The sequence below is a fragment of the Apteryx rowi genome, unplaced genomic scaffold (assembly GCF_003343035.1).
Source record: "Apteryx rowi isolate R43461 unplaced genomic scaffold, aptRow1 scaffold_34, whole genome shotgun sequence".
NCBI lineage: Eukaryota > Metazoa > Chordata > Aves > Apterygiformes > Apterygidae > Apteryx > Apteryx rowi.
The window spans coordinates 759,844-774,372 of NW_020449863.1; the positions used below are offsets into that span (position 1 = coordinate 759,844).

A 14,529-nucleotide genomic window follows, 5' to 3' on the forward strand; every position below is an offset into this window, starting at 1 on the left:
TTTGCAGCCATGAAAGGAGCCCCGTCTCCTCCTGCGTGTTAATGCCCAGGTGACAGCACTGCCGTCCATCTTGGCACAGGTGTAGTTATCTGACTCCACAAGAGCCAAAGCAGCACAGAACCATGGTCTGGGCCCAGCACAGAGTATGTTCWTTATTTGAATGAGATCTCAATCATGCAAAAGTAGCATGCAAAATCCAGTAAGTATGGAGGCCTGAATCCTGCTCAGTTTATTCTTAGGAGCTGAAACTCATTCCAGCTTGGATAGCCAACAGAAAGGTCTTTCTACTAATGTAAGTATTAAGCTGAGTTGTCTGGTGTCTAGGTTGGAGCGCTGTGCTGTACGCGTCATACAGAAAATATTTGAGTTTGTGTGGCCAGCAGCGATGGGTGTATTGAGAGGAGCCACTGAGTCTACATTCAGAAGAGAAAGCTCCCTCGTGTACTGTGCTGGCTCTGTAGAGGCTTCAGATTCAAACTGAGTGTCATGACGGATCAGTGCATGTGGCACAGAGGGAAACAGTTTGGTGAATCTGTCTTCAGACAAGGGATGAATTTCACCTGCCCAACATCATGTGTTTCATTTGCATAAAACCAATTTCTTCAGGTTTGTGCAAATAATTAAAATTTCCTTAAAGTTAAAATCTACTTAAAACAGGAAAGAATCCTATTGACTGCAGTGGGAATAGTATCTGGGAACAGCTGTGCAGGGACTGAAGCAGTCAAGATCAGATCCTGAGATTAATATTTCCACTAATGCAACCATAGGCTTATCTAATATCTAACTGATGTGTTCTTTCAAACAGATACTAATTTTGTCTTGGGTAATGCCCAGATAGTGGATTGGCCCATTGTGTACAGCAACGATGGATTTTGCAAGCTATCAGGATATCACAGAGCAGAAGTTATGCAAAAAAGCAGCACATGCAGGTATTTGAGAACAGATTGATTTTCTGTTAAATAGCTTGTAGTGTTGTGCTTGTTACTTGAGGAAAAAATAATCTATTTATTCCAGTTTTGTCTTTAATCTCCGGGGCTGCATCTGTCAATTATGCTTTGTGGGTGAAACAAAATCAAAGAAGGGCTATTTCTAAATAGGTTCTCTTCATACAGTAAATAAATGGCTTTGTGTATTTGTCTAGTATCTGACTTGAATTCCTTGTTCTATTTGCAGTTTTATGTATGGAGAGCTGACAGACAAAGATACAATTGACAAGGTCCGGCAAACATTTGAGAACTATGAGATGAACTCCTTTGAAATCCTGATGTACAAGAAGAACAGTAAGTAGTTGGTTTGTTTGTTTGTTTATGTAGGTGTGTAGAATTGTTTTAAATTATAGTGTAAACTGCATGTCTGTCAGCCTGGAGGACTGCGATGTTTAATTTAGGGTAAAATAAGGCCTAGTTAATATACAAGGGAAGACCAAGAATGTTGAGGATGAGAATCACTCACAGATGCAGCCAAGGTCTCTAGTTTGTTCTGATGTTTCAAGCAATTTGTGTGTGACGCTTTAAGACAACAGTGTTAAGGTTCCAACAGTAGTAATAATACCTGAAGTAGGTTTGTGCAAATAATTTTTGCTTTGTTACAGATTTTTTTTTTTTAATTTGATATAACAAAGCTAGTATTTAAATGTAGTTTCGGAACAAAAATAACCCATCTTTTATTTTAGAAGGCGAACTAATCTCTTTTTATTTTTTCCGATGAAGCTGTCTTTCATTTAGGACAAAACTATTCCCCAAATGTGATATGAAATTGCTAGGAATTTCAGTCTGTGACTGCACATGTCAGCAGATTAACTACTTTCCCGAAATTTGCTGCTGACTACTTTCCCAAAATTTGCTGCCCCACCCTACTGTCGATTATGTTATGGCACAACTACTTTCATCTACCTAACATGACCTGAAAAGCACATCCACTAGGATCTTCAGCCTTGCCAAATGTCAACCTAAAGGCTGTATTCTGTAACTTTTCTTTTGGTCTTAAAGATTTTTGCCTTCTGACTGTGAAGCTGCTAGTATCTGTCTGTGGAGAGGGTACCTTGCAGGAATGTCCAGCTAGCAGCTGCTTCTCATTTCAGCTATGATCAATATTGCATTAGAATAYGATGGTGGGCAGAGGAGACTTTAACCAGAAGGCATAAGATGAACTGCTGCAATGTAATTTTCCAGAGTTAGCCTCCTCGCTATGCCTTAGTTATTCTTAGAAGGACTGGTTTTCTGGGGAAAGGGAATCCCGTCTCCCTTTGTGTTTGGAGTCTTTGGTCTTTCTGTTGACATGGCTAGCTAGTATTGACTGCTGGAGTCTGGTGAGAGAAACGCAAGCAATTCATGTAAGCTACTGAAGTTAATAACTATGCATGCTAGTGCTGATCCATGGATCTGTGGGGCTGCTTGTTTTCTAACAGAATGAATCTGTTCTTTTAAGAACTGGTGGTGCCAAAGTACATGTAATTGGCTTTTGCCATCATTTAGGGAAAAAATCTGTAAGTGATTTTGGTTTCCTCTCTCTTCTGGTCTTTCTTCTCTCTCTCTTTTGCCTGTTCAAGCCATCATGACCTCTGACACTGTGCCATTACTCAGGGCTTTTCTGGAGCACAGCTTTGCTAGTCCAACTCGTTAGAAAAGCTATATGCACTAGCTGAATGGCCTTGCTTTGTGCTTTCTCTCTAGTGTCATCTGCCTCCAGTGTTTACCTATTTCCTAAAGCTCATTTCTGATCCTAGCTCAGTTAATGGCCATAGGGACATATTCATCCAAAGCTGAGTAAATAAGCTGTTGTCATGGGATCTAGGAGGGTCTAGAATTCTCTTTGTTGACAGTGATTTGGCACGAAGAGGCTACGCAGCTACTCTTCTGCCTCTGCCGCAGCATATGGCCTGTAGCAGAGCCTGGGGCCTCTCTGTCTTTCCTGCAGATTAGAAGCAAGGTAACTGTGGAGGGGAGAATGTTTCCTGCCCTGCTGTGTGCTTTCCCGAGGAGAGGCAGCCTAGAACAAAGTCCAGCTGTGCAGAAGTTGTGTTGTGTGACATGTCAAAAAGCAGAGCCGCGACAGTTCTGCGACGTGTATAGATGGTCATGGGAAGAAAGAAGGCAGAGAGCTTACTTTAACTGTAACAAAACACAGTGCTGTTTGTTGGATCTTCTGCTTTATTGATACCTTACCTACTATTAGAGAGACTCTGACTAATAACAATAGAGAGTTGTAACCCAAAAATACCAAAAATGGGAAGTCTTTGAGCTTTTTTACAGAATAAGACACACCACAGAAAATACTGTCTTGTTCATGAGTCATTTAGCACCCGGACTGCTGGTGTCTTTTGCACTTGTGGTCATATAACCTTAGCCCGCAACTACGGAAGTTACCTGCTTGGGCTACGAACACAATAAGTTTCAACCTATTCTCATTTTAAAGACTTTGGAAAGGCCCCTGAATTTTGTTACAACSACACTTTTTTTCTGCTCTTCCTTTCTCTTTTTTTCCTCTCTATCCTYTCCAGTTCTATTTCTCTTCTTCAATTTAGCCAATAAATTAGACAAGAAATGTATTTTTGTTGTTCTTTACCTGCCCCCCTTCATCCCTCTAAGCTAGCAGTCATGAAAACTGGCAAATTTTTCTTCCATTTTTGTGCTGCTGAATAAATGAGACGCTTTCCACAACCTATATGTTTAATGTACTTCTGGCTGTTTTAATAATACAATCTATCTATTTGGAAGAAAAAGAGAACAAAGCAAGAGTTTCAAGTAAACTAAATAAATACTGTTAGTGCAGGTCAATCTTCATCTTGTATCTTTCTAAACAGCAGTCCTCTCCCTCTTTCTTTGTCTGGGTAAGAATTATGTCCTGATCCTACACTAGACATGTCAGCAATAGTTTGAGATATTTAATAATACTCCTGGAAGTGTTATACATTTCTGACACACCACTCTCCATGGTGGTGACCCAGTGCTAGTATTTACTCGTTTGCACTGTAAGAATAATCCATCCAGATGTTGATTGGCACAATATGTCTGCAAGCTTCATTGCGATTCACAATATTTACACTAGAAATAGCATTGGCTGTAGTATTCAGAAAAATGATACTATTTTCTGCCTTCATGGTGTTTACATGTATAGATACTCTCTCAACTCTGGCCTCCTCCTTTCTCCCTCCGACCCTCACTGCTCCAACAGTGACTGTGTCTCCCTCTTTTTCAGAACCTGAAATTAAGATGCAGTAGAGATTTCATGGATCCTTGTGCTGGGCCTTTGATTTCTTAGCAGATATGTGATTATTGTTTTTGTTTGCTAGAGGAATTGCTTCCTACAAATGTAGATCCTCTTCAGGGTAGCTGGCAGCAATTGGAACAAGCAGGTGAACAACCACCAGATTTTCCTCAGTGCTGCCATCCTGTTGCATTCAGTGGGGATTCATGGTCATACCTGGAAGGAGACAAAGTGGAGGCTTTCTTTAATACGGACTACAAAATGACAACAGACAGGTTGACAGTAATTTCATGTGAGAGTTTCAGTTCCATTGTTTGATTAGATGTGAGTGCCCAGTGCAGAAGTATTGTTTATGCCAGAAGTATTGTTTATGTTAGTATGGGAAAATCAAACCAGTGCTGTGCCTCACTGAATTCAGTCGAGTTATGCTAACTCACACCAAGGAAGGATACAGCCTGATGTATTCAAAAAGATTTTGCATCTAGTCTTAGTTAATCTTAGCTTATTAGAATTGATTATTAGAAGCTTTAGAAGTTTAATTTCTCTTTAGACTTTGAATGCTGTTTTTTAGGTTTTTACACTTTACATTCATTCTTATTAAATGAAAATGTCTGAGTAAATTAAACTTGGACTTTCACTGTCTAGTTTTGTATCCACAGCACAGGTCTGGGTTTCAAGCAGTGCAAAGGCAGGCTTCTTCCAGATGTCCTTCCTTCTGTTACTGATGAAGCAGATTTTTAAGAATGTAAATTTACTCCCTAAATTCCTGTCTACTACTGAAGAGATGGTGCCCGTGCAAAATGTAACCCGCCTTTCTATGCAGTATGTGATCATGCTTCAGTGGAAGAGCACCTGAAGTAGGCTGGGCCCTTAAATCTGAAACACAACACTCAGGCTTGAACAGCAGAGCAGGCTGYGAAGAATATTTCCTGCTAAAATAGTGGCCTCCATTACCTTAATTTTAATACAGGAGGGGTCTGTGAACATGTGTGCATAAAATCCATACAGAGTTACAAACAGCCTCCACGTGCCCCTGTCTGAGCAAAGACATTCCCATTGCTTATACTCTGTTTTTTTTTTCTGAGAGGTTCTTTACAAGCCCAGGCGAGGCCAGTGGAAGCAGCAGCCCAGGAATGGGTTGTAGGCAATTCCCTTGCATCCTGCGAAGTGATTCAGATAAGCAGCAGCTCTTCTAGCACATATGTCATGGTGAGGGTCCAAAAGGCTGGGCTTCACTCCCAGTCTCTGCTGGGGGTTCACCTCTCTAGATCTCTGGGTGCTTGAATTTAGTTAATAAATTTAATACTATGAAGGTTTGGGAGGGGGATTGTTTTGTTTTTGTTTGGGGTTTGGTTGTTTTTGTTGGTTTTTTTTGTTTTGTTTTTACCCCTCGTGTATAAGAAGGCTGTTAGGTGCCAAAGAATGGTAATAGGCCCAAAATAGTGATTTGACAGACTCTACATGCACTTATCTTTGGGCCTGGTGCTTTCTACAGAGGAAAAAAAAAATCTTAATTTATACAGAACAAAATTTGCTTCACAATGATAGACCTGTGATTTCCTACCACTAGGGAGAGTTTCTCATAACTGATTTGGGTTAAAACAATTTATATTAATGTGCACTGTGCCTCTGSTGTCTGCAGATGGAAGCCCTTGGTTTATAAATCACTAACACAAATCATTGCATATAACCAGAAGCAGGAAAGAATGAGGAAATCTGTGTAAACCGGTATGTATCCTGCGGAGATTCCCACTGAAATTTGGCTCTATATTTGTCAAACAGTATGCACACCTGCATCTCCTCTTCTGTGAAATCCTTCTGTGTGAGTTTAGTTACCTTTGTGAAGGTCAAGCCAAAGTAGCTTGGTTTCATAAAACTGGTAGTTCGTATCAATCTTGATAACTTCTAGTGTGTTCCCAAGCAGGAACTGTTGTCATCTCTCCAAACATATTTAGTACGAGACTTTCCAATAACAGTCCTTAAACATTTTATCTGAGGTAAATGCAAAGAAGATCTCAAGACTTCCCTTTGTCTTCCCCTTCTTTATACTCCCTTCTGTTTTCGGAGAGCTCAGAATCGGGCAAACCATACCAACATTGATGCAGTGCAAGGGTGTGCTCCGAACCTTTTTCTCCTGTGTTGCTCCAGTGCGATAGGATAACCCCTGTGCCTAGCAATTCCACCTTTGGGGACTGAAATTGATTTTCTTTATCTTAGCATGTAAAGGTCTGACCTTTAGAAACTTTGGCTGTCAGAGTGTAGCGGCAGCAGCTGCAGAAAACATGAAGGCAGCAGCTTTTAAAGTGCTGGAAATGTATCATAAGTCTGTCATTATTGGCATAGTGTGGTGAGCTCCTCCATCCTGAGCTGGTTTGTTCTCATTCAGTGCACACACTCTGCTAAAAGGTAGAGTCTATGGGAAGACTTTTGCTCTTTATCTTACTTGGTCAAATATCAGACTCACCTGTGCTCCTAGTTAAAATCTATGTGGGTATAGTGGCTTGCCTAGTCCCTCTTGACCACACCTGATCGGTTTGCTTGCCAATTTCATATTGGACAAACTATTTGGCCTTTATGGGACAGAAAGAAACAATCTCATARTGACCTGGGCATAAGTGAAACTCCAGAAGAGGTGACTGTAGAGGTCAGCTGTGCTCTTTATATAACTGAAATCCTGCTGTCTGCATCACTGCATGTAGTAATTGGTGGAGACAGCACATGCGGCTAACTTTTTCATTTCCATACTGCTTGACTGTTTATGTTCAGGGCAATACTTGCCTGATGATCATTTGATTGAAACATTATCAAGTAATACAGAGGTGGTGCCACTTTGAGGAAACTTGCCCTAGTCAGCAAGGGCAGCTGAATTGTCAAACATTTTTTTCATCATATTTACAAACCAATCTTGTTTTACTTTGGGGAAAGAAACACCGCTTACTGCACTTTTATTTAAACAACAGGGGTTTTGTGATTTTGAAAAACAGCTGTTAATTTTACCTCTTTGGTTAAATGGTTCCAGGTATGGGGAAAGGGCACATTTAGACAGTGATTTTGCTTTTCATTATAGCCTGTTTCTAGCTGWCAGGAGGGAAAACTGAAGGAAGATGATCAATATGCTTGGAGTGATGCACACAGAGGGAGAAGCAGGAACAGACTTTAAATATCTCATTTTCTTTGACACTATGAAAGATTCTGAGGATCTTAACCAAAGTCAAATCACATGTTAAATATTGGTGCTCCTAGCAAGGGGCAGAACATGTCACTGTTGAAATACCCAGGACTGGAATAGAGGAAAGGGAAGAGACAGCAGTATTCACATTGCAAATGGGAAATGATAAGGTGCAGAGATATTTACTGGGTTAGTCTGGAGAAGATTTGGACCTGAATGAAGTCTCTTAAAATTGCTGTGCCTTTAAGGAACACCCTAAGTCTTGTGCTCAGGCCATTGAAGACCATTAAGAGCCACATCCCTTAATTCTGGGATTAGCTATGTAATTTTGGTACTGCAAGACAGGCTGGTCCTTCAGGCTGCTGTCAAGTTTGTTGTAGATTTTCATCTCTTCCCAGTTGTTCACACTGCTTCCCCATCAACTTCGAAGTGACATTCCTTTTGTAGCAAAACTGGTCCTATTCCATTTCACTGTTGATTCCAGATCTAACAGAAGCCAACGTGGCTCACGAGTGTTTACTTCTTTGTGTACTGGCATTATCTTTGAACTTCACCAGTGAGAGAGGTTGCCAAGACTGAACACAAAATGTAAATGGAAGTAGTTGTATTGTTGGAAACGCTGGTAAACAGTCTCTGCGTGGCTGTACATCAATGCACACTGGGGGCATAAAGTGAAGTTACTCTTGTTTTGCTGTGAAAGCTCTGAAATATATGCTGCAGTTTCCCTCACTGCCTGAATAACGCATAGACTGAATCTGAAAATCACATTTTTCATCAAAATAGGCTTGTTTKTGCCTCTTGCCAGTAGTGATTGTCTGGCTGAGCAGGGACATCCGCTTTGACACCAAGAGTATGAGGGCTGCCTGAAGGAGGTTGAAATTCTAGTTTCYGACCTGATTTATAACTGGTTTATACTTGGAGCTTTCCTGTTTAATAGTTAAATAAACTGTTTAATGTTTAAAAAGTAAAATTCTTCTGATAATTAAACCAGTATGCAGGAAAAAAGTTGAGCACAGTCACAGCTTTGCTAAACCTTTCAGTGTGTTCCCACAGCTCAGATCCCAGCCCTGCTATGACTAAGCTCCTGGTTGCAGAGCTCTGTGGAAAACCCATATAATCCAGCACTGTGGGCACTCACCTTGTGACTGGATTCTTATATCCCCTTATCTCCTATCCCCAAAAGAGACTAACAAGATAGTGGGGAATACACTGCAGGGAAAAATTCTGAGTAGTGTTGGGGGCAGACAGGATGGYCTGACAGAATTTTACATCTACTTATTTATGCTGTTACTCTGTTACTGTGGAAGATGGTTTACCCAGACCATGTGTGCCACCTTGATTTAACATTCTGTCCTGGAACATCCCCTGTTTGCAGCACTCTGGAAATACCAAGGGTGCCCAGATAGTGCAGGCAACAAAAGCATCTTCTGCTTTTGGCTGGCAAGGAGATCTGGCTGTTTCTTGTTGCCAGCGGGCGGATCACTAAGATCTATAGCTAGTTCTAGGTAAAATGGTGTTCATTTCTCCCTTTCTTTTTAATATAAATAATGCAGCACAGGAGTAGTAGTCAAGGAAGTCAGAAGGTGAGAACCCTGTCAATACAAACTCCTTGCTCTGCAGCAGCCTTCTACAGCTTATCAGGAAGAGTCTTTCCTCTTGCTGCATACAGAACATGTTACAAAACTCTTGCAATAGCATATCATACCATAATCACAAAGAGAAGATGAAACCATGCATCTGAGATGCCAGAATAAGTGGGTGAATTGCATTTTTTTCTGTTTCTGTGATACGTGTACAGCGTCTTCAAAAGCAGGGTAACAGTTGTTATAGCTGTGAGAGTCGGAGATGATGCTGAGTATGTAATTYGGCTTCAGTGCTGTGAAGGTTAATATTACAAGTAGCCCATAGCAGAATGGCTGTAGCTTGAAGTAATAAAACAATATAAAGTGTTTCTGGGGAGGGGAAAAAAATTCTAATTGAAAAAGCTAGTGCATGTCGGCTGCAGATGAAGATCCTGGCTGATTAAAAACCTGCAGTGTTAGTGGAGGGTGTTGGAGTGGATAAAATAAAAAGTGATTGGTCACCAACTGAGTTGACTGCTCAAAGACAAGATATGGATTTGTCCAGCCTGAGAATAGTTCGCATATGAAGATGGGAAGGACAAATAGGCGATTTTAGAAGCTCCTGAGGAAGGGGAATGTAGATAGCATTACTGTCTAGCAAATCACTGTTGGCTTCTTTGTGGCAGTGTCTTCTAAGATCATTAACAAGTTAGTGATGATTTTACTGGGGCAGTTACTTTGCTGAATCTTTTCTTGCCTTTAGTATTTTGTTTGCTTATATTTTATTGGAAGGGAGTGTTAAAGAACTCTAATTCTCTTAAAAATACGTTGATCCCTGAATACTTTTTGCTGTGCAGATGTGGTCTAGAAATGGCCATCAGTGATTCCATCTGGTTTACTCTGCTTTTTGAGTGGAGGCCTCCATGCATTATATACCCTGCTGTCTATAGAGGTGACTGTACATATGGCATGGAAGCTCAGCCAGGGTTTGAAGCTGCCTGTGCTATGTGCGCACAGTGGAGTGTGTTAAGAATTGAGCTTAATTTGTGGAAGCTGTCCATGGGTCTTGGAGATGCCCTGGCTTTCTGTGGCCAGAAAAGATTGCTGAGCACAGAGGCTGGGAAACAGCCAGGTGAGGCACTGGTAGCAACATGCTCTGTTATATGAACATAGTTGGGAAAAAGCTGCCTTTGCTTGCTTTGCTGAATAATAACTTGTGAACTGCCTGAGGTTTCCTTGTACTGTGTTAACAGGCAAAAAGAACAAGTGGTCCTTTTTCTTGTGTTGGACCCAAGAACAAGAGCTGGATTCACAGACCCAGCTGTGTTTTCCTGAGCCCTCCAACCTGCTTGTACTCGCTATCTATCTAGTACTATCACTAGTATCTTCTCAGCAGAACCACCAGAAATATAGAAAGGCAGGGCTGACTGACAGTTCCTTCCTCAAGGTGATCTGTCAAAGTGGATGTCAAGGAAAATGCACAGTGACATCTGGGTCATTATCAGGGTGCATATTTTTCTGTGATGTACAGGATCTAATCTCTTAAGGAGTTTCGTTAGTAGTTCATTCACTGAAGTAACTAGAAAAATATAGCTATATGCAGTATAGCTTACTGTCATTCACAGCCCATGGCCTGGTCCTGATGGCTTGTTTGGTCCTGAATTCAGTGGAATTTCTCTTGCTTCACACTAGAGCAAGCATGAACAGGCTCAGAAAAAAGCAGATTGAAAGGCAGCTTGCAAAGAATTTCGCTAGCATCCTCCCTTGCATGGGAGGGTCTGCAGGCTAGGCCAGAGCTCACGGAGCCTGGCTCTTGAAACTGAGGGTGAGCTGGCATAACTGTTAAGGGACGGTGCTCCCTGGCTGCAGATAAGTATAAGGTCAATCAAACTGGATATGCTCTTGAGCTGAGAGGCTCTGTGTTATGGTGATATCTGATATGATGGACACTCTTGGCCTGTCCTCAAGTCTTGCAAAGAGCCAGCAAGACTGTGCTGTGTGCACCCTTTCAACATACATGGGACTCTTATCAGGAGATCTCAAAGCACTTCCTTCATGTATTTGCTTTGCAGGTGAAGCCCAGAAAGAGTGAGTGATTCTCTAAGATTACAAAGCTAATGAGAGGCAGAGCGGAGAACTTAACTAACACTTTTGTCAGCTGTTTTGTCATTTTACCTAATAGGTGTTTGCAAAAAAACCCATTGAAGTAACATTTACCAATGGCTGATTTTCAAGTGCAAACATCTAAACTACCACATTTACTGTTTTACCTACAATTGACCAACTTTTTGTTATGTTTGTTTACAGGAACACCTGTCTGGTTCTTTGTGAAAATTGCTCCGATTCGAAATGAGCAGGATAAAGTGGTTTTATTTCTTTGCACTTTCAATGATATAACAGCTTTCAAGCAGCCCATTGAGGATGATTCATGTAAAGGTTTGTCTTTTTCACATTTATATATCTTTGCTGCTTCTGTTCATTTGACCTGGTCTTAAAATAGCTGAAATCCTGTAAGTACCAAAGCCAAAGAATTAGACCTTAAAGCAACCTGTAACTATGCTACCAAGGACTATATCTGTGCAAGGAATGGTTGCTGACTTGCTAAGCAAATTGCCTCTGGCGTGCACTGGAAAGGGTGATTGCCAAATAAATCCCCAAGTGCTTCAGGAAGTGGGGTTTGCTTAGCACATAGCTGCTATGCTTCCTTTTAATTTCTTTGTTAATCCACACTCCAGCATGGCTTTCAAGCAATCACAATGCTGCTGAAGAGCCTCTTTGATGTTAGAGGCAACTGAAGGGTCTTGGGCCCTGTCCAAATTGTGCGTGACACTTTATGCAAAAATGGAGGTATTAACCCTGTCTGAGTCCAGCAAAGATTTGAATAATTTCATTCTGCATGGATTGACTTTACTTACTGTTATTAGGGCGTTCCTTATACTAAAGTTTTGGACTAGTTTCCTTTGACGTCAGTGAAAAGATTCCCATCGACTTAAGTTGAATCAGGTTCAAGCTGTCCTGGTGAATGAAGTAGCACTGCTGGGTTTTGCTGTTAACTCTTTGAGTTACACCCTGAAAACCTGGAAGCAAATTTGGCTGTGAGAGAGAGGCATAAACTTGACAGGTTCAGTTTCTGTCAAAAATAGAACTTTTTACCCATATGGAGAATTAGAGACTTATTTCCTCTGGGGAGAAAAGGACATAAATTCTCCTGTTGTTTGCATTTTTGTAGTATTTAATAATATTTGTAGTATTAAATTAAACAGGAAACTTACTGTGAAGGTGAACTGATTTACATTTATTCTCAAAATGTTAGTCTTTAAAAATGCAGTTTCCCAAAGTGGAAACACCTGTTATCATGAAAAAGGAAGCATAACCTTGACAAACATACGCTCTTCCAAACTATATGTTTTTTTTCCCTTTCTTTTTAATGCTATTTGTTTGGTTTTTCACTGCTTTAATAAAACTAAAATATGTATTTTGCTGGAAAGGTTGGGTCTACAGTACTTTTTTCCCCACCTTTTTGGTCTTCACTGTGTCCTGATGAGGACTGACAGCAAAGATAAGTCAGCATGATGCAGTAAAGCCGGCTCTTGTTTATTGCTGAGAGTGAAGGCCCTTGCTTCATTTAGTCAGTCAATAAGCGGAGCTTTCATTCAGGAATTATAGCTATGCCTTTTCCCTTTGCTTCCGCAGAAGATCCTTAGTGTGATAGTGATCTGCACTCTCAGGAAAAGAGGTTGTCCCTTACGTTGAACACAAGGAAGCATTTGAACTTTTTTGTTTGTCAGAGAAGAAGGAAGAAAACACTAATAAAATCCTAAAAAGCCTCATCCTTTGTTGGATCTTCAGATCATGCTATTCTTACAGTGATTATGATAATTCTTAGCAGTTTTATATCTAAAGTAATATAAGGACTAAACCTATGTGTAAGTGGGCTAACTTGCAGAGGAGTTTATGTACTAAGCAAAATTTCTTTATCTGGCCCGTGAAAACTGGCTAAGTGAGTACTACTACAAAGTCACAGGCAGTGAAAGCAGAAGAGCTGGACATATTATTTAGAGGCAGTTGATTCACGGCTCTACAATCCTTCCCTGAGTGGTGCTGCTTTATATACGGAACAATTTATAAACTACATGAGTCTTCCAAATACTGCTTCTGAATCTCCTAAAATTACGAAGTTGTTGTTTCATGCTGGTAGAGTTCACTGTTGCTACATGCGCAAATTGGAAGATGATGTAAGTGAAATTGCACATTCTCTTCTATTCCTTAACTTATCCCCTACTCCTTTCCCTCTTCCATAAGTTGCTCCCTATGGGCTAGCTTGGAATTTAATTGCATGCATCTCAGGAGGTGATATTGTGTCAGCCATTTAATGGCTAGGTGAGCAGTTCCTTAGGAAAAAAGGACTAACTTGCCAAACAATTAAAAGAATTGTACATGCATGACCATCCTTGATGTTAGATCTCATTGTGCTATCACATACTGCAAGAGGAAAAAGAAAGGTCTGGAGCGTCAGACAACTGATTGTCTGCARTGGGCTAAGGTTCATGGAGGGGAAAAGAGGAAGTATGTTTTGGAAGAACTAAGAAAGATAAAATTGCTTATTTCTTAGCTTTTTCTAAAAGTCACTGCTTTTATAGACCTCAGCTTTGAAGAGGGCATATTCTTTGCAGCAGGTACAACATTACATAGAAAGTTCATAACATGTGTTTGAAAGACAGCAATTTTTGTAGAAACGTTTCTCGTATTTAAAAAAAAAACAAAACTCCCAACCTGAAAATCTAAAACTGTACACTGTTTGATTTAAACAGCTGAAAACTGATTGTTGGATCAATTCTCTTTTCCTCCTTTCACCTCAATCAGCATTTATCAACTACTTTTTGTTTACTGTGAACATAAAAATCACTTTGTTTAAACAAAATCAGTTTCACATATATATGTTTGGTCAGTGCCTGTCCGGCTGCCCTGCATATGCAGATATTTTATTAAAGTATGTGCTATTTGTATAGCTGCAGATGGACATGGCCTGAAGTACTTGAATTTTTCAAAGTCAGTGTCTGTATGTCTATGYAGAGAAAAATGTTCTGTTGTAGAAGAATGTGGCCAATTTGAAGAGCAGCTGATCTGTTAGACTGAACCTGCTTGGCTGTGGTATATCTCAGTTTTCTATCACCAACTGGTAATTTCAAGCATGATTGTTTGGCTACAAGTGATGTAGTGACTTCTTGAGTGAAGAGAGTGCTGAGCTCTAATGACAGATGGTTGACTTGTACACAAAAATTAATATGCATCTCTTATCCAAAGATGACTCAGAGAAAAATAGAAAGTCCTGGTATCATTTTTCATTCTTAATTTTTTTTATTAATAATGTCAGACATCAGAATAGATAAATAATATTTCTGAAGTCATGTAAAAAGACTCTCTTTTGTTATTTGATTCAGATAATTTAGTATAAGTTTATTTTATGACTCTCATGGAAGTTAATTAAATTTGCTTTTAAATGCAGCTGCTTTAAAAATAGCACATTCTAAATAAAGCTACTTAAAAATAGTGCGTCAGTGATGTTGATGATACAATTTTTTTAAACAGCCT

At 40.1% G+C, this 14,529-nt stretch overlaps 1 protein-coding gene across 1 annotated transcript in view; it reads left to right on the forward strand.

Annotated features, from left to right (window-relative positions):
• The first annotated feature begins 813 nt into the window (after positions 1–813).
• The window catches only part of KCNH1 (potassium voltage-gated channel subfamily H member 1), a 175,881-nt gene continuing 162,165 nt past the window's right edge, over positions 814–14,529 (forward strand). The window contains exons 1-3 of the mRNA XM_026072343.1: positions 814–929; positions 1,174–1,280; positions 11,245–11,373. Of these exons, the coding sequence (XP_025928128.1) occupies positions 907–929; positions 1,174–1,280; positions 11,245–11,373 (259 nt within the window). The 5' untranslated portion in view covers positions 814–906. The remainder of the gene's footprint in view (positions 930–1,173; positions 1,281–11,244; positions 11,374–14,529) is intronic.